At 31.7% G+C, this 26,803-nt stretch overlaps 3 protein-coding genes across 3 annotated transcripts; 2 read left to right on the top strand and 1 right to left on the bottom strand.

The window, feature by feature from the left end:
- The first annotated feature begins 3,099 nt into the window (after window positions 1-3,099).
- Window positions 3,100-4,593, top strand: LOC112797361 (uncharacterized). Its single transcript, XM_025840263.3, has 3 exons — window positions 3,100-3,469; window positions 3,854-4,000; window positions 4,272-4,593. The coding sequence occupies exons 1-3, from the start codon at window positions 3,206-3,208 to the stop codon at window positions 4,413-4,415; spliced, it is 555 nt and encodes a 184-aa protein (XP_025696048.1). The 5' UTR covers window positions 3,100-3,205; the 3' UTR covers window positions 4,416-4,593.
- A 4,699-nt stretch (window positions 4,594-9,292) lies between these two features.
- LOC112794409 (F-box/FBD/LRR-repeat protein At4g26340-like) lies at window positions 9,293-10,556 on the top strand. The gene is made up of 2 exons (XM_025836442.3): window positions 9,293-10,095; window positions 10,189-10,556. The coding sequence occupies exons 1-2, from the start codon at window positions 9,385-9,387 to the stop codon at window positions 10,468-10,470; spliced, it is 993 nt and encodes a 330-aa protein (XP_025692227.1). The 5' UTR covers window positions 9,293-9,384; the 3' UTR covers window positions 10,471-10,556.
- A 2,797-nt stretch (window positions 10,557-13,353) lies between these two features.
- Window positions 13,354-17,919, bottom strand: LOC112797358 (uncharacterized). The gene is made up of 7 exons (XM_072235997.1): window positions 17,803-17,919; window positions 16,952-16,990; window positions 16,806-16,850; window positions 15,898-16,379; window positions 15,367-15,493; window positions 14,301-14,408; window positions 13,354-14,135 (listed from the first exon to the last, which is right to left on the bottom strand). The coding sequence occupies exons 4-7, from the start codon at window positions 16,374-16,376 to the stop codon at window positions 13,512-13,514; spliced, it is 1,338 nt and encodes a 445-aa protein (XP_072092098.1). The 5' UTR covers window positions 16,377-16,379; window positions 16,806-16,850; window positions 16,952-16,990; window positions 17,803-17,919; the 3' UTR covers window positions 13,354-13,511.
- Window positions 17,920-26,803: the final 8,884 nt, after the last annotated feature.

The raw sequence follows: 26,803 nt of genomic DNA, 5'->3' as shown, positions 1-26,803 counted from the left end.
TGGATAAGATTAAAAGGCTTAACGAGGATGCCTGGGCATATCTGGACAAATGGCAAGGGGATGCATGGACAAGGTCAAAGTTCAGCCACAGGCCAAAGTTGGACTCTAGTTGCAACAATGCATGTGAAATATTTAACTCAAAAATAAAGAAAACACGGGACAAGCCAATCATTACACTACTCCAGGAAGTCAAAATGTTTGTAATATGCACAATGACTAAGAATAAGGTGAAGCTAAAAATTCATGTGAAAATGCTACCACCAGTTATCAAAAATAGGGTTGATAAGGTTAGGAAGGAGTCTAAAAACTGGCATCCAATTTGGGCTGGTAATAATGGTTATGAGAAGTTCAAGGTGCATAATCATCCTACAAACCATGTTATTGATTTGGGAAAAAGAGTCTATACTTGTCAATTCTGGATGCTAATAATTTTTTTTTTTAGTGACGGGATGCTAATAGGTTATAATTTATTTAAAATGCACTTGATTTATTTATTACTCGATGTTGATTTTGAGTGTGTTTGTATTGTTTTCTTTTAAAATTGCTTTCTTTTATTTATTGTTTTGAGAATCATTTGTTTAATAATAAAAAATACTCATACAATATGCTCAACAACATTAAATTATATATTTGTCGATGTTGATTATTATTATTATTTAGTTATTAAATTATTACATTAAATTCAGACATTTTCTGTGTACACGCTTGTGCTGTCCTTGCAAGATCACTTACAAGATCACTTAAAGCCACCATATAAACCTTATCATAGCCAACCTTTATAGGAACATTTTGAATATAACAGGCCATTGGCACCTATGGTGAAAAGGAAGCTAGGACAACTTCAAACAAAAAGGAAGAAGAATGCAGATGAAAGTAGTGGTTCTAACAAGAAGTCTAAAGCAAGCACTACATTAAAAAGACAATTGAGATCATTTACTTGCAAATACTATCTGCAAAAGGTCATACGAAGAGAGGATGTGAAAAGAAGAGAGCTGCAAATGTAGCTACTACTGCTGCAAAAGCGGCACAGGATGCCAATGATGCTATGGGTGCTGAAGCAAGCTCTACTATTGCCACTAATGATCATCTTGCTGCTAATCTTGAGATGCTAACCCGCAGAATGATGGTGTTGATCCTACTCCTATTGTCGATGATTCTCAACCCATGTAGCTGCTGGCATAGCCAAAATCAAAGTCCAAGCTGTTGAAATTGATCTCTCTCAGCCAACATACTCTGAATCTGAAGACACTCCAAAGGAAGAACCACATCTTCTCCAACTATCTTGATTACTTTATTAAACATTCATGTGTATCATTATTTATTTATTTACTTTTTGCTGACAATGATTGTTACCTGAATCAAATTAGATACTTCCAACAATACCTACAAAACTAGCAACTAGAAGAAGACCATCTCTTCTAGCAACTTCTACAAACTTGGATCCGATGCAGAGAGCCAGTTCACCTACAGCTTTAAGATTGACAAACTTCATGAAGTTTGTATTAACTCTGGGATTCAAGCTACCAAGAAAAAAATGATGATGTTTCTTATAAATATATAAGGGATGATGTTAGCTAGTTATTAGTAAATTTGAGTTTGTTTTTATTTTGGAGAACTGTTATGACAATGGTCATAGACAAGGGTGATGCTCCACTTTTAATGTTTGTTTGTTGTTATTATGTTTGCTTTGTCAATTTAGTAATCTAAAAAATATTCAATACCTTAAATATATGTATACTATGGTATTTTGATAAATTATATATGACAGTGCTTTAATTATTGGCTATATAGTTGTTCTGTGTTCAATTTTTGTTTTTTAAGCATTCAAATCAAATGCTAGAACATAACAGGCCAAATCTTTTTATTCAATGATGCCCAAATTTTTTCATTCATGATAGTTATAATCAAGAATACATTTGTATAATCCATGTCATGTTCAAACCTTGAACAACATTAACACAAAAATAACAACTAACAACAATACTGAACACATGGCTTGGATTAAAACTTTCTGAGTTCTCACAACTGCTTCTAGTTTTTCTAGTCTCCAAACCAAGTTCATTTTCAGTTCACCGTCCTGATTATCAGCTTTTCAAGCCACATCTTCTTGCCCAGAATCTGCCCAAAAAAATAACCCGCACTATCTCTTTTCACTGGTCTGCAATAATCCAGAAACAATTACCAATTTGGAACACAATAACAGCAACCATACGTACATGAATTTAACCCACTTACATTATAATTAGAACACTCAAGAAAGGGTTTATTAGGATGCTTTTCAGTCCCTGATCACCTAAGGATGAGGCGACATCACACCATTCCGAAACTTTTCCAAACCTGGTTCGCACTGATATTTTTGTCCAGTTCCTAATTGAAGAGGAGCGGCTCGAATTCCCCACTGTACAACCAGCACCACCCATCATTTGGCACAAATTTCGTTGTGATCAATAATACACTTGGAAGAAGAAGAAGAAGAAGAAGAAGAAGAAGAAGAAGAAGAAGAAGAAGAAGAAGAAGAAGAAGAAGAAGCTATTAATAAGGTTTCAGGATGGAAAAAAAAAAGTAAAAAAAGCAGAAGTGAAAGAAAAAGAAGAAGATAGATTTCAGATTGGGTCTAAGATTTATAAATAGGGATAAGAAAGTTACCACAGATTCACGTCATATAGTCATTAATAACGCCACTATGGCACTGACTCATGCCAGAAATAGACTTAAGAACTTTTATGGAGTTTAAAGTTCACTAAAATAGTGCAATTAAAAATTCAGGGTAAAATTGATGAATGAATTCAATCTGGACACTACTTTAAAAATTTAAGATCAAGTTGGATTGAATTTAAAAAAAAAAAACTTATTTTTTTCATCTTTTAAAATTTTTTTGTTTACAGACAAAAATTATTTTATATTTAGATAAATTTTAAAAAAAATAAATATTAAAAAATATCTTTTACTTCTATTTTTTTAAATAAAATATTATTAATTTTTAAAAAAATTTATTTTTTAATAAAAATATTTTTTTTTTAAAATACATCCAAATAAATTTTAAATTGAATAAAAATATTTTATTTTTTTCTTAAAAATATTTTTTTTTCCACTAAAAAAAGACTCGATCTAAACTAACACACACACACACAGTCGAGATTGGAAGCAAGAACTTCCATATTTGTCGGTGACTTAAAGCCAACAAATAAGAAGCTGAGATCCACCGATGGCAGCAGCTAAACCTTCTTCCGCCGCGGAAACCGGACCACCGTCTCCCACCTCCTACACTACCCCCCGTTCCAACAAAACTGACCCTGAACTATTTTCTCGCACCCTGGATTACCTCGCCGACGTGGGCATGGCAAAGCCCATTCCTAAGAGCTGCGACACCAATGGCTTCATCTCCCACTTCTATGGCAGCTTCATCAAGGTCCATAGTGTTCAGAGAGGGAGCATCCATTGCACCTTTTCCGTCAAACCCTCCATCTCTGTAACCCTCTTTTCCCCTTTCTTCTTAATTTCTTTCTTTTTGTTCTCTTTGGTACCTTAGATTATTTTTTAAAAAGAAAAAAAAAGGAAAACAAAACTTGTATCCGGGGCACACTTTTAAAGAGAGCAGAGTATTCTTAAGAGAGGATTATTCTTATGCTTTTAAATTGCTTTGTTGATTGAATCAATAACTTGGAGTACCTGTGAATTTTAAGATGGATTTTGGGAACCTAATAAGCTTGATTTGAAACATATGCAGTGGTTGCAGTCAATTGATGAATGGTTGCAATTTCTGTGAAATGGGAGAATATGACAATATATATTGCAGAATTTTAGATGGACATTTTCATATTGTTACTTTTCTCCCTTTTAAATGGAATTGCAGAATGTTTATGGAACGTTGCATGGAGGATCCGTTGGATCTTTGACTGAAATGATAGCTACTGCTTGTGCTAGAACTGTTGTTGCTGAGGACAAGGAACTTTTCCTTGGGGAAATGAGTGTTTCTTACCTCTCTGGAGTTCCAACAAATGTGATTTCTCTGCTATGAAATTTGATTCTTTCTGCATCAATATAATTTTCAACTGCATCTGCATAGTTTGTTCTCATGCAATTAGAGGACCTTTATGGATCAGTGCCATTAGGCCTTATTGATTGTGTTAAAGATGACTGATGACTCTAAACTTATACCTTAGTTCATATTAATAAGGATCAATTATCAATTTTTACCAACCACCATGTCCATGGCCCTTTTCACTTGATTTCTTCTATAAAATGGATTTGTATTGATACTGTTGGTGCAGGAAGAAGTGCTAGTTGAAGCGTCAGTAGTGAAGAGTGGAAGAAATTTGACTGTGGTTTCACTAGAATTTAAACTGAAGAAATCTGGGAGTTTGGTGTATCTTGCACATGCTACCTTCTATAACATCCCAATTGCGAGGTTATGACTTATGAACATTTGTGGAGACTCATTTCAATTGTAGATCCAAAGTATATATATTGATAATTGTCATAGTTATATCAATTTTTTGGTTGACAATCATAATAGTGCATATTGTCAGTTCAATTGTTCAAATATGAAACAAACTTCATGGAATTCAAGGATAGTTGTTAAGCATTGGTTCATTCTGGCTATTAAATCTCCCTGAACGATATTTTCCTATATATATGTATATTCAGTCTCAAATAATTCACACATTTTGAATCATACAATACAGAACTATATTCATGAAAATCATAAATAGCAAAGCTATATATGCAGTAATACAGTACTTAAAAAGTCACTGAGAAGTTACAAAATTAGTTGTAAAATCAAGAGTCATGTCATGGGGGTTCGGCTATATTTTTATGTTGGTTGCCGAAGATCTAACACAACCCTCCTCCTTTATCCGGGCTTGGGACCGGCTATGTACCGCAAGTGTAACATAGGCGGAGTTTTGTAAAATCAAGAGTATCGACCTAAATTGGTCTCTAAGGAATTTCGCGTTGGACATTTTTGTCTCTAAGAAAATTTTATTATATTGAGGTTCCTAAACTTTATAAAAGTAAGATATATAGGTCTCTACTTTCATCAAATCCGTTGTTTTTACTTGGACAAATAGGTTTTTACAAGTGTGACAAAAGGACATATATGTCTTATTTTTATAAAGTTCAAGGAGCTCAACGTAATAAAATTTTCTTGGAGACAAAAATGTCTAATGTAAAAGTCCTTAGGAACCTATTTAGGTATATTAAAGGGAAATGAAAATACTGATGAATTGAAGAACAAAAAAGTAGCTCTTTAGAAACAGAAAATGTGAACTGAATTGATGCAGTAATTGAACAAAATTGTGCTTATCTTCGAAGCTTATCAGAACTGAAAGTAAAAACCAAGAGAGAGCTTCTACCAACTAGTGGAGCTCCTTTTATACACCCAACTACCTAACTGAATCTGTTATTAATTCAACAGAATCTGTTTTGGCCTCTTCAACCTTTTCATGACCTCTTCACATTGATTTGCAATAAAATAAAAAATGAATTGGCTGGAAAAGGAGATAACGACCACAACCTTATTAAAGAGGAGAAAAGGCAGTCATTGACAACGACTGAGTTCAATGTAGTGTGACGAGTGGGTATTCTCCAATTATGTTGGAATGTGTTCAATGCAATAGGTGTTTGTTGTTCAATGCAATGATAATCTGGTTTATTTGAAAAAAGTTCATAAGGCGATTTATTTGACAGATTCAATGATGGAAGCCTATTAATGAGGAAGGTAGCAAAAATCACAGCTTCATCCCAATATGTAAAAGGCATGAAAGCTGTAGAAAGCATAGCTAAGCTTGTTTTTATTATATGTCTATGCTTACTCTCAGCCAAGCCATTTTGCTCAGGAGTATATGGGCATGAGAATCTGTGATGTATACCTTCTTGACGCAAAAATTCTGTGAAACAGTTTTAGGTATATTCAGTCCCACCATCTGTCTAAAATTCTTTAATTTTACAGTTTGTTAGATTTTCAATATATGCTTTATACTGAAGAAAAGCATGAAACACCTGGGATTTATCCACTAATAAGTATGTACAAGTATACTTACTATAAGCATCTATACATGTAACATAATACATAGCCCGTGTGAAATTAGTGGTGCAGGGCCCCACACATCAGAGAAAACTAGTTGTAAAGGTAATTAAACTCAGTAATTGAACTAACAAATGATAGTTTATGCATCTGTGCCTTTGCACAGTTTTTACAAACTCTAGCTGTAAAGTCCACATCTATTTTATTAATATCAATGAAGCAAATATTACATTGTTTTAGTACTAATTGTACAGTTTTGAAGGCTGAGTGCCCCAGCCTCTTATGGCACAAATCTAATGAAGAACAATGCAATGAATACAAAGAAGGAGATGTTTGACCAGATGTTGATTGAGGAACACAGATATTCACAAATTTGTATAGTCCTCCATTTCTAAATTTCTGCAACAAAATCTTGTGAGTAAATTCACATTTTACAACACAATAAGTGGCATGAAATTGAAAATAGACCTTATTATCTTTTGCAAATTTGCTAACACTAATTAAATTCTTTGTTATTTCAGGTGTGTGTGTGTATTAGTTTTTGTAATGAAAACCATCTTTTATAGTCAATAGAGTATAGAATAGAATTACCAACATGTGTAATAGGGATACTTATTTCATTTCCAATTTGGACCTGATCAGAACCAGTGTATTGTGATCCAGAGAGCAAATTTGAAGGATTAGGTGCTATGTGATGTGATGCACCTGAATCTGGATACCATGAGGGGTCTGTAATAGATGCAGGTACAGCTACATATGTTGATGGATTGTGGAAGGATGATGCTGGCGGTGGTAGAGGGGTTGATGTAGGATTGCCTTGTGAACCTGAAGCAGATCATGAATTTGTACCAAAAGGTATCAAATCTTGATTGTTGAGGCTGTGAATGTGGGGGTATTTCTTGGTTGAGTCTGTGAAAATAGTGCCATGCAATGTGACCAATTTTTCTACACACTTGGCATTGCGGTTATGGAGATTGGTAGAAAGATCTACCACTTCTTTGAAATCTACTACCATTTCTTCTTCCTCTACGCCTTCCATTGCCTCTTTAAAATTTGGAATTGTTGGATATGAAGACTGAGCAGGATTTGCCTGAACCATTGCAGTTTTTATTTTTCTGAACTTCTCCAGCTGATCCTCATGAGTTAACAGAAGAGTTTCAACCTCACATGGTGTGAATGAATCTGGTTTCGAGTTGATTGTTAGTAGAAGCATTTGATAGTCTTCATTGAGTCCTTCTAGGATGACTTGTATCTGTTTTTCAGTTTTGAGAGGTTTCCCAAGGGCTGCTAGGGAGTCTGCAATGGTCTTGATCTTGGAAATATAATCTGTTGCTGGAAGACCATGTTTCTTGATTCCTTTAATTGAGCTGATTCTTCAATTGTTTAATTCTGAATTTTGTTGATTCTTGAAAATAAGCTTGTATCTTTTTTCAGATTTGATAGCTGTAGATGCACCCCACCATTTTTGGCTTAAAGACAGAATTCATCGATGCTAGCAACCATGATATGAGATTCTGATAATCCTGAATCCGTTGTGTGTATTGATCAGATTCAATACCTGCTCTTTGATTTTCTTGATTTTCGAACTGTTGTGGAATCTTCTCTTTTTGCAGATGATCTTGTAAGTGTTGACCTCTTATGGCTGCAAGAGTTTGTTGCTCCCATGTTTTATGATTGTTCTCTCCAAGTTTATGTTGAATTGGATTGAATGGTCTTTGAGAAAGAAATTGTGTTGATATCAAATTGTTGATGCTGCTGTTAATCGAATTTGGTGCCATGTTTGCTGAGGATGGAGTCTTATCCATAACAAATTTAACGACGAAGAAACATACAAGAGTATATCAAAATGATCGGAGCCTTGGTTAAAGGTTGAAATAGTGCTGGAGATGAGACCAAAGAGAAGAACACCTAGTAATTGAATTTGAAAGAGTTTTCAACTAATTCAGATATTAAATCAAATCAAAACTGAAAAATAGTGCTGGAGATGAGAGTTTTCAACTAATTCAGATATTAAATTTTTCAAATCAAAAAGTCATGAGAAAGAGTTTTCAACTAACAGAATTTTAAATTCTGTTATAATTTTAAAAAATAGTGCATGAGAGTTTTCAAATCAAAAAGTCAAAAAGAGTTTTCAACTAATTCAGATATTAAATTTTTTAAAATAATAACAGAATTTAAATTATAATATTTTTCAATATCTTCAATTTTTTAGAATGAATAATAAAAATTCAATTTTAAAAATAGATCAATGCATAACTCCAAAATAAAATAAAATGTTTAGATTAATAAATCATATAAAAATAAACAGTTTTTAATATTTAACAAAAAGAAATTAGTCACTCATGATAACAAGAAAACTAAAGCAAAAGAAGATGAAGGTATGAGATCTTAGATTGGAATTCGAAAATCCTCCGCTCCGTAAATTTTGTTCACTTATTTATATCCTAAGTTCTATCTAGAATTCAAATTCAAAAATTCAATCTAATCTTATCTTTAGAAGGGTAAGATAACTAAAATAATAATTCAAATCTATTCTAAAATTAATTCTTGTTTTTAGAGAAAAAAATAATTTTATTCAAATTCTAATCTAATCTAATCCAAACAACTAAATCTTATCTTTTTAATAAAATCTATTACTAACTAATCATTTAAATTTTGAATTAATCTTGAATCTTTATAAAATTGTATATGACTATATTCTAATTATATATTTGAATCGATTTAATTTTAGAATTAATTCAAATTCACCATATTCATCTAAGGGACGGGTAAGTTAGTGATTCGTCCAAATTGATTTTGGACGCTATTTTAAAAAAAAAAATTAATGATTAAAAAATCTTTTATAAAAATAAAAATAATTTTATATTTGAATATTTTATATAAAAAATTTTTTTATTTATCAATTATATTTAGATAAAATAAGATAAAAATATCTTTTTATTCATTTATTATGTGAAAAATATTTTTTTAAAAAATATTTTAAAAAAATATAAATGGTAACTTTTTAAAAAATATTTTTTTATTTTTTTAGCTTTTTTATTTTTATTATTAAAAATTTATTAAACACACTAAAAAATAAAAAATATTAAAAATCTTTTTTTATTGATTTAGATCTATCTAATTTAATTAATTCTGTTTTATTTCAATTTAAAAAAAAAATAAGTTCTTAAAGTGGACGAACAAAAATTAAATTTGAAGTTAATTAAATCCGGTCCCATCCAACCGACCATCAACACCATAATGGCCTAGTTGGAATCACAAAGGACAATATCACTCCCCTATTAGTATGCTTGAGAGTTGAGAAGCAATAGGGTTCGCTAAAGCACAATCTATTTATTGGGTTCTCAGTGAATCCAACAATGGCACTAACCATGTCGGGAGTTGATAGAATTAGTGCATTATCGAATGATATTCTTGTTCACATCCTTTCTTTTCTAGAATCTAAAATGGCTGCAGCAACAAGCATTCTCTCGAGCAGGTGGAGGAATCTGTGGCACTCAGTTTCCACAGTGGACCTCGATGACGCACTCTTCCGATATGACAAAGAACTGTTTGTTCGCTTCGCGTACGCGGTTATGCTATCGCGAGATGTAACGCAACCCATTCTCAATTTCCGCCTCAAATTTGAGTATCCCTCATGTGATGAATGTGATGTAGAATTGTGGCTCAACACCGCCATACAGCGTCAAGTTGAGAGGATTGAGCTTCATTCTCGGATAACAACGTTGCCGATTGGAATTCTCACATGTGCAAGCCTTGTTGTTCTCAAGTTGGAATTCTTAATAGTGGACCGTATTTTAACAGTACACTTACCGGCTCTTAAAACTTTGTATTTGATGCGGGTCGTATTTGCAGAAGATGAATATCTTGGTATGATTCTCTCAGGATGCCCAAATATTGAGGACTTGCAAATCAATTATTATTCTTATTTTGGGCTAGAATTCAGTCCTCTTGCCATCACTTTCCGCAATCTAATTCAGATGAAGCTCTCCGTGTATGATTGTAAATGGGGGTTGCTAGTTGGACTGCTCAAATCCTGTCCCTTGCTTCAAATTCTTGTCATCAGAAAGGTTGGTGGGGAGTAAAGGATTTTTGTTTTCCCTTCTATTTTGTTTGCATTGAAAATTATTTTTTATTGTTTGCTATGCTTGAATTACTTGCAGGAGAAGAAATCGGTAAGTGGATTGGATCCACTAAATCAGTGTTACACACAAACCGTTCCTGGATGCCTTTCATCGCACCTAAGAGCCTGCACTATAAAAGATTTTCATGGTGCTGATGTTGATATTCAATTTGCAATATATATTCTGCAGAATGCAAGTTTGTTAAAGAAGATGACCATATGTTGCTCGAGTTCCTCAAGAAAAGGAGATAGGTTTGAAATTTTAAAAAAGATATCCAAGGTTGCTAGGATTTCGACAACTTGTGAACTGTTGTTTGAATGATATTAGGCAGATTATTCGATAGTCTCAGAACGTTGACAAAACATGTTTTTAAATTTTTTAATAATAGCTAAATAGTTTTTATTTAATTTTAGTTATAAATTAATTTTTTATATATTATTTAATTATAAAATTTATTTTTTATTTTATAAATTATTATTTTATTATTCATCTATCATGTGTATTAATAATCAAGAACAAAAATAATAACGAATTAGATTTTTTATTAATCGTAATAAATATTTTGACAATTCTAATTGATTAGAATTTTATCTTTGATCTGTTAATCGTGTTTCTTGAAAATTCAATCGATTGGATATCAATTGGACATACAAGACAAACGATTGAATTTCTAGGTCAAAATTAAATTGATTGGAACTGATACACAATCAATTGAATTTTGCAAGACAGGTGAGTTTTTTCTAATTTAATTTATTGTTCCTACTATCCAATCGATTGAAATCATCAAAAGCAACATGGATTTTCACAATTCATTCGATTCATTCGATTGTATGATAAAAATCAATCGATGGAATTAGAAAAAAATCACATGCCTTGCAAAATTCAATCGACAATTTTAATCGATTGAATTTTGGATTGTATTGTATGTCCAATCGATAGAATTTTTAAAAAACACAAATTCACCTGTATTTACAGATGTAATGGATCAAGAATAAAATTCTAATTAATTAGAATTACTAAAATATTTATTACAATTTGATAAAAATAATAATTTATAAAATAAAAATAAATTTTATAATTATAATATATAAAAAATTAATTTATAAGTAAAATTAAATAAAAATTATTTAACAATTATTAAAAATTTAAAAAATATATTTTATTATAAAATCATTTAATAGTCTAAACATTTTCACACCATCGAATCTTTTGCCATGATATTATAATCTCTTCAGCTTGTTAGTGTTTTATTTAGTTTTTACTTGCTATCTGTGTTCCTGTTTGTTTTGGAAGACATATATAATTAGGGTGGAATAAATGTCATGCTTGTTTCTAAATTTTATTCTAGTTGATGAATGGCTAAATATTTATATAATTATATAATATATAGTTATTTGGGTGGGAGTTTGTAAATTGTGAATGGTGAAGCGCGAAAATTTGTACGTGAGAAATTAAATTAAGGTTATCAATTATCAATAATCAAATCGAAGAATTTAAATTGAAATTATAATTAATAAAAAATTATAGAAGTTTTAATATGATATAAGAGCAAAAAAATTATAAAAATGGTATAATTTAACAAATTAAAATTGATCAAATTACAAAAAAAATATAGTCAAAGTTTGTAGTTAGAATTTATCATAATTATGTTGGTATAATAATCGAGTAGTAAAATAAGTTGTCAATTTATTATGTTAAAATTTTATAGAAATATTAGTTAGAATTGATTAAGAATAACTATATAACTAAAGAAATTAGCATATCCAAATTTGTAAATAGATATCATATGTAGTGATATTATTAAAGTAAAATATATGAGTAATGTAGAATTAGTCGAGAATTTTTATTTCTTCTCTACTAAGTGAATTTTTATTTCTAATATATATATAGGTGAATTCTGCTCAACTCCCTCTTAAATAATATGTAAATTATCTTTTATAGACGTGGCACATTTTAATTGAATATTTACTTTTAACTTGAATTAATTTAGCCTAATAAGAATTAATATCTTAACTAAAATAGAACCATTTTATAATTAAATAATTTTTTAAAATGGGGATGTGATTCTAGCTCGAGAGTGGGTTCTGCAACGTCGTTTGCAAAATATTCTCATTGTCCACCCCCTTAATAAACGACCTTGCAGAACTACATGTCTCAATGCCATGCTACCTTCTTCTTTTGGAAAGAGGCATGGACAGCATCCCTCTGCTTTAGAGCATCTTGGATAAGGACATCTCACTCCCGTTCTTGCACCAGCATTGCGTCGACGCAGTGTAGGGAATGGCGAAAATGGTGTAGAAAACTAATGAATTTATAGTTGGGAGTTAAGATGGCTGAGAATTTTAATTCCAAAATTGAATTAACTAACGTACGTAGGAATAAGTGATTTTGGGCTTCCTTTTAGGTGGAGGATTGGAGGTGAGCGGTGAGGAATAAGGAATGAGGGAGAAGCCATAGCCATTAGAAAGAGTTACGGTACTTTTTCTGGTAGATTGATTTGGAAAAAAAAACTAGAATTCAATTTTTAATATTTTATCAAAATTATACATTCACCCCCTTTTAAATAATTTTTTAATTACAAAATAGCCTAATTATAGTTAAGATAGTATTCAATCATAAAGTGACACATTACAGAGGATAATTTACATGTTACTTTAGGAAAGGTATAGTAGAATTTACTATATATATATATATATATATATATATATATATGAACGATCTCGAGAATATTAGTTTCAAGAGTTGTTGTATATTAATTCACTACAAGAGACATCGTTAAAATCGACGATCAAATCGACGGCAAAATGGACGGTGAAGGTGGTCGCTATTAAACTTGTCGATTTTTAAAATTCTAATAAAATCGACAATTCTAGCGTCGATAATACGAGGTTAAGTTTTCCCATATTAAGTAAAAGTGACGCGTCTGTCGTCGATAATATTAAATAAAATCGACAAACCAACTGTCGATTTTGGTTTTATTAAAATGGACAAGGAAACCGTCGATTTTTAACTTATTAAAATGGACAAGCGAGCCGTCGATAAAATTATAAAAAGATTGACAAGTTCTCTGTCTATTTTTTATTTTCTTTTGTCTATTTTGAATTTAAAAATCGACATTACTGCCGTCAATTTTAATAGCTACAGTTTTTTTTATTATTTGAAAAATAATAATCAATTAAATATTACATAATGAAACAAATAAACTTTTAAATACAAAAATAAAATTTACAATAAATATTAAATAGTGAGTTTACATACTTATCAAAACAATAATAAATAATTCTCTACCTTAAAGATTTAAAACAAGATAAATAACTAAACTCCACTAATAATACAAAATATTCAAAACAAAGTAAATAATCCTACTCGTACTCATCTAAATAGTCCTCATCTGAGTCATCGAGATCGTCAGAATTATCCTCTATATGAGTGCCCTGTGACTGTCCTAGGGGCTGCAAGATAGGTGGGAGTTTTCTTCCTGGGGCTGCGCTTTTCTGGGAGCTTGGAAAAGTAAAAGGAGGAGGTGGAGGGACACGTGATCCAGAACTACTAGGACCCATGGCCCTCACATACTCAGTCAAGCTGCTAAGTTGATGACTAAACTGATCCATCTGTGAGTTATTGATGTTGAGATCCTCTCGCAAGGATTCAACAGTCTGTTGCCACTCTCTTTTCTCCCTTTGATAGCGGTCTTCAAGCTCTCTATATTTAGCGGCATATTGTTCAACTTCCCTATTGAGTATTATCATTTGTTTTCTAAGATCCAAAACATCAGTGCTGGTGGTTGTGGTTGGCCCATCAACTCGGGGTCGCATCATGGAAGAGTTCCTTACCTCACCCATGCCATATATCCTACCTCTTCGTTTTCCACCCACTGTCTCAATCCATATGCTTTCCTCAGAGACAGGTGGTGGATCAGTTACACCAGCCTCTATAGCAGCCTGTCGCTCTTGCTCAGCCTGAAACATGCGCTCTTGAAATGTTTTCTACAATGATTGGTAAACTACTTTAAGTATCAATAATAATGCAAAAGTTAAGAAGATGTGACAAAAATAAGTCTAAAATTACAATGAAGGAAAGTATTCAAGTCATCTGTTTTTGCACATTCTAAGTTACACAAAAAGCAATTACAATGAAAATAGGTAAGTTACCTTTGCCATTCGGGAGTGTTCATCAACCCATTGAGTCCTATCCTCTTTGCGAGTATGGGTGTGCTCAAAAAATTCATCCATACGCGATGGTCTTCCAAGCGATTGCTTCTACATAATATAAGTAATAATCAAAAGAAAGAAGTTGATATTATTGTCAAGGTTTAGAAAAAAACTCAATTTTTGCATTATTACTAGTCGAATAAGGTTCTTGCATAATTAGGCAGATTAGAACAATCAGCAAAAAGGAAACAATCAAGGGATCTGTATGCATTTGTGTTCATAATAACCAAAATAAATACTATGTATGTATATAACACAATGATTACCTGAGTATGTTTCCATTTCATGTCACCTAACACAATCTCCACCAAAAATAATATTCAAATCACAAATGTCAATGATGTTAGTTTACCCTCGGCAACAGAAGCCGAAAGATGCCGCATATAACATGAAGCTTTCTCCATGAGTGTTGACTGGCTCCTAATGTGACAGCAAAGTAAAGATAAACACTACAAAGGAGACCTAGTAGAACAAGAGCTGACAAGAGTGATCCCGTGCCTCTCCATGAGTGTTGACCAACTTCCCAGCTCATTCTTAATTAAGAAGGTATCATTTATTACACACAGCAGGTTCATTGCTTTTAAACTAGTCAATTTGATTCTAGATTCCTCGTTAATAGATTTTATTTTGGCATGAATATCTCCGGAACTTCACAAAACAGTGAGACCAGGTAGGCCCATTCATACATATAACATTATTTATAATCTTTAATTGTTAGTATCTCATCCATCATCAGAGTTGTAGATGTCATTATTTCTATTTCTCAAAATCTACCAAAAAATTAAATAGAACAAGAATGTGTCTCTCCAATAAAAATCCTACTTCAGCTAGTTGTTCAAGTTAGGACAAACATACTAAGGAACAATGAGAAAAACAGTGCATCAAACCAGATTACATATTTTTTGTAAGAAGTATTCATAAACATCAACAAACCAGATTCTAAATCATTTCAATCTCATTTGTAAGAAGATTGTAAAATACGTAAAATAAAATAGATAAAATTTACCCTCCATTCTGTCCACCATATTTTTCGAGTATCATCATCTGCTTCATCAAAACTCAGCCAAGACTTGTTGTAATTTTCCTTAAAAACCTGAGAAATGCACTTCAAGCCAGGCTTAGGTGGGTGCCAACTACATCAATAATTCCAAGGTATATCTGTTCAGTGTGATAGGCAATTTTCATAATCATAGGAACAGTGTAATTGAAAAAGAAGAATGAAAAACAGCTTTTAAGTTTGGAAGAAGACTCTTGAATTTCTAGTAAAAAAGTGTGAGGTCCCGGCAAGTTCTCACAATAAAATCTCATAATATATAGAAAGGGACATTAGCTGATATCATCAATATCTATATATCTGACCTACCACCAACATTAATTTAAACTAAAAGAGGAGATCAGAGGGATTATTGTGTATATTCCTTGGCCAATGATTAGCAGAAGTTTATATCAGCTAGCCTAGATTCTAACTAATTATAAAGACATATTATTTCATAAAAATGAGGCATGCTATTCATAAAATTTAAAGCAAATAACAAACCATTTGGCACCATCATATCTAAGCTTAGGAGCACCTGTGGCGGAGTGACCAGTGGCAGTGGATGTTCCTGGACCCTGAGTATCTTGGGTACCAGTAGATGTGGTTTGTTTTTCCCCACAAGATCCTGCTCCACTGGGAGCTACGATAGCTGGATCACTCTGCACACCATGTGAGGCAGTGTTGGGATGCTCATTGGCTTGTTGAGCGCATGATCTTGGTGCACCCGGAGTAGGCATCATGTGTATATGAGGCTCTTGACGAGGGGGGATAGTAGTAGCAATAGGTGGCGGTCTCCCACTAGTCGGAACAGTCGTGCCTGATGATGACCCAACGAGAGTGTATGGATTTGCATGTAAGTCAAGCGGGCGACCGGTAGAAAGCCTAGGCCTCCCCTTTCGGCCTCGGCCACGACCACGACCACGACCACGACCACGACCACGACCACGACCACGACCGCGATCTCCGTCTCTACCAACCATATCCTGTACACATTGAAATTAGGTTTAAATAGAGTGGAAATTATTTTTTAATTAAAAACTTGTCTCTTCAATGAAATTAACTTTTCACCAAACGAAAAATTCCCCTATATAATATGGCAGCTTGTATTTTTATGTGTGTGTGTGAAATAGTAGTAATATGGCAGCTTGTAGTAATGGAAGAGATTTTTGGTCAATGTAATTGCATACAGCTATGTGATTATAACTGGCTAGTAAAGGGCACGTTAGTAACTAAATAAATATCAAGTTAAGCACCAAAAAAATAAATAAATATCAAGTTGCATTGGCCACATAAAAAGTTTTTCTTTTTCATTGTTATATGCCCTTCTAGTCTTCATTCTGCTATTTCACACACACATATATATAGTAGTAGCTATAATTATTCTCTTCAATGTACTTTTTATTTTTTACCTTGTATTTTTTTATTCTTCTGACATAACATGGATTGCTGGCAGCCTGTCACACGCATGCACAAACACTAGCTAATACAAAGAGCAAGGGCAAAAAAGAAGGGGAAAAAACCTCTGAAAAGCAATAAGATTGAGAAAGTAATATACCTGGGCAGATGAAGTCCCTGCTGAACCCAATGTTTTACCCTGTAGAGAAGTAAAATGCCACATGAAGGTTAATGGAGGTAACAGATGCCTAAACAAACAAAACATGAAGGTAGAACAATAAAATTGAAAGAAATGTTTCTAGCTGACTTCATCAAATTGAAACAGACAGCATAATGGAATAGTGTAAATGGATGCCACTGCAACTTTGATAATACTTGTGACTATGTCAACCCTGCCAAAAAAATATATATATGCACTATTATTCATTAAGAGTAATACTCACAGTTAACAATTAATTAGCCATAACTAACTAATTTGAATATGGATGCATGCCAGCTTATATGGCAGAGGCTCCTTAATCACTTAGTAACTTGCATGAATTGAAATGCATGCTTAAGCATTTACTTTTCCTCCAATGCTTGCCTAATTTGTTAGCACAGCAAATAACTATGGAATATGAGGCATGAATCATTCTTTGTTAGGGACATGAAATCTTCATCTCCATCTGATGCTTCATATATAACACCATATTTAGTATTACTACAGAAATCATTGAAACAAACATTGAGGAATATTACTATACTTGCATTGTTAGCATAAACTTTTAAAGACAGAACATTATTATTTATTTTATTTAATGGTTGAAATGAGTATGAATGAAGAGGGTCCGAGTCATAAAGTAGTGAGCTAGGGAATCTTCTTCACATGAATTAAATAAAGTGCAATGAAGAAACTCAAATTTGGACCGGAGATCAAGGACTCAATTAATTATATATTGTTGTGTTATTAGCTTATTAGGTTATGATGATAATAAAATTATGAAATTTTTTTATTTTATTTTATTTTTTTACCTGAAGAAGCTGCTGGCTTGTCAGTATTCTTAACAGTTCTATATATCTGCAGAAGCCAAAATAAGACAAAAAAAGATAGTACACATAGGGGGAAATGAAACAATAAACAATAATATCAATGAGTATTTAAAAAAGATTAAAAGTAAATAAATAAGTTCGTTTCTGGGATTATTTATTTATTTTCCTGGGATTTGTTTGATTTTATCTTTTAGTAGTAGTAGTAGTAACAACTAACAAGTAACAAGAAAGCAAGCATAGTGCATAGCAGGTAAGTAATATAATTGGGTTGTATTATTGAGAAATGATGGCTACTTTTTATGTTTCTTTTTTTCTCTTTGATGAAAAAGTAGAAGTTGTCCTGTTGCCTAATTCCAACAAGAGATTCAACTGTTCATCCCTTTCATTCATTTGCTGCACAGTTAACAATTAAATAGAAGTCTCTGCCCCCTTTTTCCGGTATTCCCAATTTAATAGGTTAAAGACTAATATCTTATGGTTTGAAGTTTTATTTAAGAACTTCTTATTGATTAATGAATACAAAGCTGATTTAATGGATTACTTCTTATGTTGCAGATATCACATAATCTCTTAAATAAAGGGATAGGATGCCAAGAGAGGACCACATTTTGTGACTATATCCCAACTTCTTCTGCACTTGGAGGGCCTGAACTTCTGTTTCATTAGTATATTCTCTACAGAAAGCAAGAACCATGTGAATAGTTTTTTTTTTGGTTGAACCTCACTAAAATCACAAAGTCTAAATCCCCTATTAGCCTAATAAAAATAAAATTTATCAAGTAAAACTTCTGTTAGCCAACGAAAATAGCACATAAATCAGTAAAGTGCAACACATAACATGCTTTTTGAAAATATTAAGGCATGGATAAAACTTCAATGAAGAAATAAGAGAACAGACATATATAAATAAATGAGCTATACATCCCGTGTAAGAAATTTCTTTAGCTATAGTTTTCCATGCATATTCTTTTATTTAAAATATTATAATTTTATATACTTTGAATTAGTGCAATCTATGAGAACAAATGAACAATGAAGAATGGTTTTTCTTACACCAGGCAGCTTAATACTAGATACTGCATGATGTTCTGTTTGTAGAGAGAAAATGCAAATCATGGAAAGCAAAAAGGAAAAGAGGTTAAGCCTAGCTAAACCCGGACACTAGCGCCCAAAAGGTTAGCTCAATGTTTTTCTTTAAACCAAATTCGGTAACCTATATTTTACAAGGTCACGATTCCACTAGTTCGCACAAAAATGTCACTATTCCAAGTAATTATTCACACATACATCTAAAATGAAACCACCTAAAATCTGTGCCTCAAATATCAAATTGATTTCATGAACCTAAGGTCCTAAACTACACAACCTCTTCAAATCGGTTGCTAACTCTACTAAAACATACTCTGAATTCACCAATAAATTTCTCACAATGTCTTGATCATAATGATAACAAGTCCTTCTTTATCTCCATAATTCTTAACTAACCCTTAACAATCCCTAAATGTGCCTAAATCTTAATGAGCTACCACAAGTGTTAGGCCTTATGGTGTATCATACTTAATAAACTCCCCTTGAACTTTTTCCATCTTATATCACTCAATTGGAACCAACACCAAACAAGATAGAAACAGCAACTACTAAACTATCTAATTCTTTTTTCAGTTATACGGAACAATATATACATAAACATAGAATTCAGATGACAATAGAACATAGAACCATGGTCACGAACTTCATATAAATAACTCCAAACAATAAAATTCCAGATAAAACATGAAAGATGCAAAATCAGGCAATTAAAAATGAAACCTCGAAGCATGCCGGAATCGTTTCCGGGAGGAGGATCAGTCCGGGGAGCTGGAGGTGGGCCGGGGGAAGCGGCGCGGCAGCTGAAACGGCGTCGCCGGAGGAGGACGGTGGTGGAGAGTGGGTGAACAGAAGGAGTGAGTGAAGGAGAGAAGAGAAGGAGGTTCACGGAAGAAGAAGAAGAAGAAGAAGGGGGTAACCGTGACGGAGGAACGACGACAGTGGAGAATGACGGCAGCGCAACCGTGAATTTGGGTAGAACAAGGGGGAATTGTGTTTCTGTTGATTGGGAAATTTGGGGATTAAATGGGGAATTGGGTTCTGAACTTTGGATGTCGGAAGGGGACGCGGATAGATGTGATTTTAGTGATAAAAATCGACGATAAATTTGTCGATTTTAATTTAAAAAAAATAATTTTTTAAACGTTTATTTTATATTTTAAATTTATTTATATTTATCGACGGTAAATGTTGTCGATATTTTAAATAACAAAATCGATATCATATTTGTTGATTTTAAAATAAAAGTATTTTTTATTATTGGTTCGTTGACAGTATAATATCAACAGCCTGACTGTCAATTTTAATATTTTATTTTTAGTTATGTTTTTTTGATAATATCGACAGCAAACTATCAAAAAATATTGAGGGCAGAAATAGCTGTCAATTTTTGACTTTTTTTTTTCTTATAGTGGTTGTAAGATAAATTAATTCTTACGTTAACAATATTTCCTTTTAAAGACATAAGACAATGTTTTGTTACCAAATGATAGATAATTCATTCATTAATGAAAGAAAATTACAGCTGTTCATATGTGGGACAAAAGAGAGAAAAGTGGGGAGCTCCCAACACTCAAGAGATTAAGAAATCAGGACATAAACATTAAGGAAAAGGAAAGCGAAAGTAGTCGCTTAGCAATTAGCAACCAGGACACTCTTGCTTGGATGATATGTATAGTCAGTCTCTTTAGCTTCTTAGTGTCTTATTTAGTTTCTACTTTCTACATGTGTTACTGTTTGTTTTGGAAGACATATATAATATAGTTTAATTTGGAATAAATTGTGTTCATAATAATGTTTAAGTGATTCTAGTTCTTGCCAGCATCAATGTCATACTTGTTTCTAGTTTCTATTCAATTTAACGAATGACTAAATATATTAATTTTCAGTGAGAGCTTAGCTTGTAATTTGTAGTTGAAGTGTGACATTTCATATATTCATAGTCACATATAAACACAGAATTGATAGATAGATTAATTAAGTAATTCTTTACCTAAATAATAAGAACCTTTTTGTCTTTTGCATGGATGAAAAAAATAACTGTTTGAACTTAATTAAGCAGACTAAACCAAGCCTGGAAAAGAGAAAAAGAAAAGAAAAAAAACCTGTTTGTACAAGTCTTTCTAAAAAGTAAGAACCTTTGTTCTGCACTAAAAGGCATGCATGCAAAGGAACACAGCTATAAGATGTTTTGTAAACAAAAAATATAAAATGTTTTGTAAACAAAAAACATATAATTTGTATCTATATTTATCAAAATTTTATACACATAAATTAATATAGTTTGTTTTTATATTTTTTTAAAATTTATATATATAAATTAATAAAATTTATTTATTAAAAATAATTTAATATTTACACGAATTGAATAATAACAAAAAGTACTAAAACTTACTTATCCCAAAAAATTTCTGATTTTAAAACTATATAGGTTGTAAAATTTGACTTGGTCTTGGTGCATTTGATGTTAATTCCTTGTTTCTTAACTCTGTCATATGTATATAAGGGTAGCAGATAAAAAGGGACTTTTTTATGATTCGTGTAAACTAAAATCAGCTATTAATGTCTTCTACTAGTATAAAATATATGTTAGAATATAAATACACATTAAAAATAAATTAAACTACACATATATTTATATACAAATATATTAACGATTGATTTTAGTGGCTAATTTTAGTATATAAATAGTATTTCTCATTAATAAATTTATTAGACAAAGAATAGATTCTCTCAAAGTTTTTTAATAATTAAAAAATAAAATATATTTTTTATCTTTTAATATTTCTTTTTAAAATTTTTTTAATTCTACCTATCAAATTGATAAAAAAATCACACTTTACTTTTTTAATTATTAAAAAAATAAAAAAAAAACATTCTCCACCATAAAATTCATCTCTTTTTTTTTTCTAGCACCACCGTCTCATCATCACCTAAATACAAGAATTTATACTTTATCCTTATGTGTTTTGATTTGACATTTTAAAATGTTCAAGTTGATGGTAAATTACCATGTCATAATTAGAAATTACCAACTTTTTTACTATAATCATTTGCTCATCTCTTTTCACAGAAATGGATATATCAAAATTACTAAAAATTTGCAAGATATATAATTAGGAGATGACCTCCCTTTTTTTTTTGTTTTTGACAAAGAAAATATAGTACTAACTCCAACCATTTTAAGTGTCATTCTAGTAAATTTAGATACATTCCAAAAACTACACATCCAAGCTAAGAAAACTAGGTTTAATGCGCAATATCTATAGCAGATCGACGGTGCATGAACAATTACAAAATTTATACTACGTACCTTCTGAAAAGTATAAAAATGACTGACTACAAAAATTCAAATTAGTCTACATAAATTTCCTCCAAATATTACGAAGGTTAACATACACATGCGATCCCAGTTCATTCTATTCTGAAGTACAATAGAATGATACAAACTCTAGGAAGTCTTACCAAGCTCCTTGTTCTTAAAATAAAGTCACAAGAGCACAATAGTGATCATGACTCTCTTTATTGTGTGGCTGGAGGCCTCTTCCGGAATATTGAAGTGCTCCATTTGAGATATATGCATCATGATGACATGATTGTTAATTGTTTTTCCTCTCTCTCTTTAAAAAATTGTGTATATACGTTGTTTTGGGTGTCATTTTCTTTGAAACTAGTGATTTGGCTATCTTATTTGGGTGGGTAAAGGCTTAAATTAAAGGATAAGGCGGCTTCTTACTAGGGTTCATTCACGTTACAAATGTAAATAACAACTAGGAATCATAAGATGGTACTTAGGAGTGTTAATCTTACTAAACTATTAGCCTCCATTTCCACTAGTGCATATGCCTCCTGTGAAGTTCAAACAGGAGAAAAAATAAAAACGAAAAAGATCAATTTTACTCTTCACACACTAAAATATTATTTTTCTGTAACATTTCAAAATTCACCACCTTATCTATAGCTCTTAAATTCACAAATAAAATGCTTGACTCTTACAAATGAACATGCAGCCCTTTTGTCATGATATTGATTCATATATCTTTAGTGGCCAACAAGAAAATTGAAAAAAAAGCATCAATGTCAAATTCCCCTAACTAAAAGGTCGTCATACACAAGGATATATAACAAAAAGACATGTCCTCCCTACACCCTGGGAGAGGAAAAAAGAAAGTTTAGTTTTTTTTTAGGAATTTAATTTTAAAAAGGTTAGGTTCAACTAAAGATCTCAACAAAATTGACTTGATGCTAAGTCTGCTATTTAACTCTGAATGGCCAATGCACCTTGTACCTTACAGCAAATAACTAACTTAGATCCTTGTCATAAAAAAAAGGACTGTTTTTCATGATATAGAATTAAAAGTAGTTCTTCAAAATGGCCTCATATACAATAATCAAATAGTAATAGGTCTTTGTTCATAACATTTAAGCATTCATTACTCCATCTTTAGCTATTGAGCAACTAAATGAAAAAAAAAAATCTGGGAGGAGCTACCAATTTAAGTAGTACTTTTTGTTATTAGTGTCCACAGGATAGCTTACAGTGGAGAATTTGGAAAGAAAATTATACTTCCAAAGCAAAATAAAATTGAAGTTTCTTCATGCTTCCCCTACACTTTATTTATTACAACTCTAAGTTGCTCACTTATATGCTCGTTGTCTACCAGTATGCTCGCACCTGACTCTCTTTCTTCATTTGACCCCATTGATTCTAATCTTTGCCAACATCAAGTTGTTTAAAACATTCTTGGCGAACTCGATGGCCTGCAAAAAAGGTCAAATGCAACTTTGTGCAAGATGCATCTTGTTTGATACTTTTTTTTTCTTAACGACACTGCGGTGCAAAGCATAGAAGAATAGTTTACATACCAGTTTCTTCTTCTTATCCTAATCCTTAGTATCATCAGGGAATGGCAAGAGACTCTCTGTATATACAGAAGAAGTTAGGCGGCGGTTTCGTGTTGGCCTATACCAAAGAGGAATAGGATCATTAATTTGTTGGAGAAGCTCTCCACTGACGTTATATTTGGCGAATCGTAACTTGGGAAAAGTAGATAGTAGTGCAATAACGTCATTACCATTAGATAAGCACAGAGGCATCGACTTAGCATAAGGAATGTCATACACTAAAATCCAAGATGACGCCACTTTATATTCTTTCATAACCCATATGTAAGTTTTACCTATGTCATATGAAAATAAGGCTAGGCACTCTCCTAATAGGGTGAGAACGGGTTATAATACTTTACCGGTTGTTTTGGTATAGATGTCTTTGAGAAACTCCTTTCCTTCAAATCAAAGATAAGAATAGCATCAATGTAAGCACCATAGCAAGACAACCAATGAATAGCGCCACGTAAGAATGACCTAGGAGATTGCCACATTCTGTGACCCAAGGGTTTGGGGAGTGCTGCATCGAGATCAATCCATGAATTGGTTCTCAACGAAAAACAATCTAAGTGGTGTTGGAAGTTCCCAGCATGCCAAGCTAAAACTACCAAATAGTCATCTTGTGACGCATCATAACCAAATCCATATAGAGGTGCATGATCGAAAAAATTAAAACCCTTGGCCTTACTACGAGAAACTATATGAGAGTAAGATATTCTTTTTCTAGATCCGGTGATCGAGGGGGTTCCATATTATAAGAAAATGTGGGGATCGGTTTAAGAGAACAAACGCTCGGCAGGAACCCATGACTCTAAAATCAAAGGATCGCTTCTTCCTGCTGAAAGGGAGAGATAGCTCTTTAAATGCTAGTGTGTCTAAGTCAACAATGTGACCTACAGAGAAGAAGTAGTTTACGAAGAGGCATGAATGGGAGGGTGCTACAGAGTAATGGCTAAGATGAGATTCTGCAAAATCTCGATCGGATATGAGAGTGCGCCAAAGTTTGGAGACGCATTTGAGGCGAAACAGCTCTTTGGCGGGAAGCCTCAGAAAGATTCGCCGAATGAGGTCAAGAGGTAGGACGTCGTTCATGCCCTTGTCTTCTTTTCCATGTTCGATTGCTTTCTTTTATATATATATATATATATATATATATATGGTATCGATTTCACGTGAAATCGATTCCACTTCACTTAGTACTTAGATTATCAATAGCATCAATTTTCTGTTTCATGTTTTATTTAATTACAGTAATTCAATTATTTTATAATAAATATTTTGGTTTTAAAATAATTTTAAAATTAAAAAATATAAAATAAGAACAAATTATTTAAAATGAAAAGAAAAGAAAACATAATAAATATATGGATAAAGACTAACAATTACGTAAAACAATTTGCGAATCATCAAAATTTAGTTTTTCTTTTCAATTTAAAATTTTGCTTTTGAAATTCATTTTTTGAATATTTTGTTCTTATTGCAGATAGATTGATTTACATCTAATTTTAAATTTTCTTACGGTCTCGCGAGTTTTTTAAATAAATATAATAATTACTCATTATTATCATTATTATTATTATCGTTTTGTGCCAATATGCATTCTTTTTTTTTCAATTTATTTTAAAAAAGTATTTTTTTAATAATTATATAAAAATCAGCCTTTAATAAATAATTATATTAATTATTAATCATACATAATTACCATTTATATGATATTTATGTTAATAATACATTTCTCATCTCAACTTATTAAAAAAATAGCTTTTTATAATTATATGAAAATCAGCATTTTTAATAAATAATTATATTAACTATCAATCATACATAATTAGTATTTATATGATATTTATGTTAATAACACTTTTTTCTTCTTAGCTTATTTTAAAAAAAATCTTTTTTTATAATTATATAAAAATCAATATTTAATAAATAATTATACTAATTATTAATTATTTTAATTATCAATCATTTTAATTATACTAATTATCAATAATTTTAATTAGCAATAATTATAATATAATTGTCAATTATACGTAATTAATATTTAAATGATACTTACGTTAATAATTTTACTATGCAAGTGTGTATTAATAACAGATAAATTGATATTGATATCAACTAGCGTATGCATTCGTGCGATGTACGGAAAAAATTTAATTTTATTTATATTTGAAATATTTTTAATAAAATATATTTTTTAACATATTTAATTTTAAATTAAACTCAATTTATTTAATTTTATTCATGTGAATACTAAATAATAGTACACAACAAAAAAATTTACAAAATAATTAAATTTATTAAAAAAATATAATATACAATAAATTAATGTCTTAATTTCTATAAAAAAATGTGGATACACATTTTTGTCTCTTATATTTTACATATATATATGTTGTATCTCTGTTCTTATATCAAATAGAATTTAAATATTATTTACATAAAATTTTCTATCAAACTACAAAAAATATTAAAAAAATAATTAACAACAAAAAGATATCAATGAATTAATACTCATGTTATACATAAAACAATATTATATAAACTTCTCAATTTCATAGTAATTTCATCAAATAAAAATCAGAACATATATATTCTCAATTAATAGAAAGTCGAAAATATCTAACTTATTGCAAGGTGACTCAATACGGAGCAGAGTCGTCGTCAGTTTTGCTGAGCAGAGGTGATGCAGAATCCTCGTGGAGCAGAGGCATTGCTGAAATAGAGTTGCCGTCGAGAACATAGATATGAGGCAGAGGCGTCGCAAAGCAGATCTGAGGTGGTGCAAAGCTATGAGCAACCAGCAGTGAGCGACGAAGTGAGAGGAAGAAAGTGAGCGGTAGCGGTGACGAAGGAAGGTCAGGGACGATGATGTGAGGGACTCAGAGGGAGGTGGTCGGCGACACAGTGAGAAGGAAGATTGGAAGAAGGACTAAAGGAAGGGGTGGCGAGGTGCTGGAGGGATTGAGTGAGGGAAAGGCTCGTGTGGATAGAGAGGAAAATGAGAAGA

This window comes from Arachis hypogaea, chromosome 4 (genome assembly GCF_003086295.3).
Source record: "Arachis hypogaea cultivar Tifrunner chromosome 4, arahy.Tifrunner.gnm2.J5K5, whole genome shotgun sequence".
Classification (NCBI taxonomy): Eukaryota; Viridiplantae; Streptophyta; class Magnoliopsida; order Fabales; family Fabaceae; genus Arachis; species Arachis hypogaea.
This window is presented reverse-complemented; position numbering and strand designations above follow the sequence as displayed.

What these genes read in the sequence shown, in the direction of transcription:
- LOC112797361 (XM_025840263.3), top strand. Translation starts at nt 3,206, where the DNA reads ATGGCAGCAGCTAAACCTTCTTCCGCCGCGGAAACCGGACCACCGTCT. An exon ending in CCGTCAAACCCTCCATCTCT is followed by an intron (nt 3,470 to 3,853) that starts GTAACCCTCTTT and finishes ATGGAATTGCAG; the next exon opens with AATGTTTATGGAACGTTGCA. An exon ending in TCTCTGGAGTTCCAACAAAT is followed by an intron (nt 4,001 to 4,271) that starts GTGATTTCTCTG and finishes CTGTTGGTGCAG; the next exon opens with GAAGAAGTGCTAGTTGAAGC.
- LOC112794409 (XM_025836442.3), top strand. Translation starts at nt 9,385, where the DNA reads ATGGCACTAACCATGTCGGGAGTTGATAGAATTAGTGCATTATCGAAT. An exon ending in AAATTCTTGTCATCAGAAAG is followed by an intron (nt 10,096 to 10,188) that starts GTTGGTGGGGAG and finishes AATTACTTGCAG; the next exon opens with GAGAAGAAATCGGTAAGTGG.
- LOC112797358 (XM_072235997.1), bottom strand. Translation starts at nt 16,376, where the DNA reads ATGGTTGGTAGAGACGGAGATCGCGGTCGTGGTCGTGGTCGTGGTCGT. An exon ending in TATGGTGGACAGAATGGAGG is followed by an intron (nt 14,409 to 15,366) that starts GTAAATTTTATC and finishes TATATTATGTAG; the next exon opens with AAGCAATCGCTTGGAAGACC. An exon ending in AACACTCCCGAATGGCAAAG is followed by an intron (nt 14,136 to 14,300) that starts GTAACTTACCTA and finishes CAATCATTGTAG; the next exon opens with AAAACATTTCAAGAGCGCAT.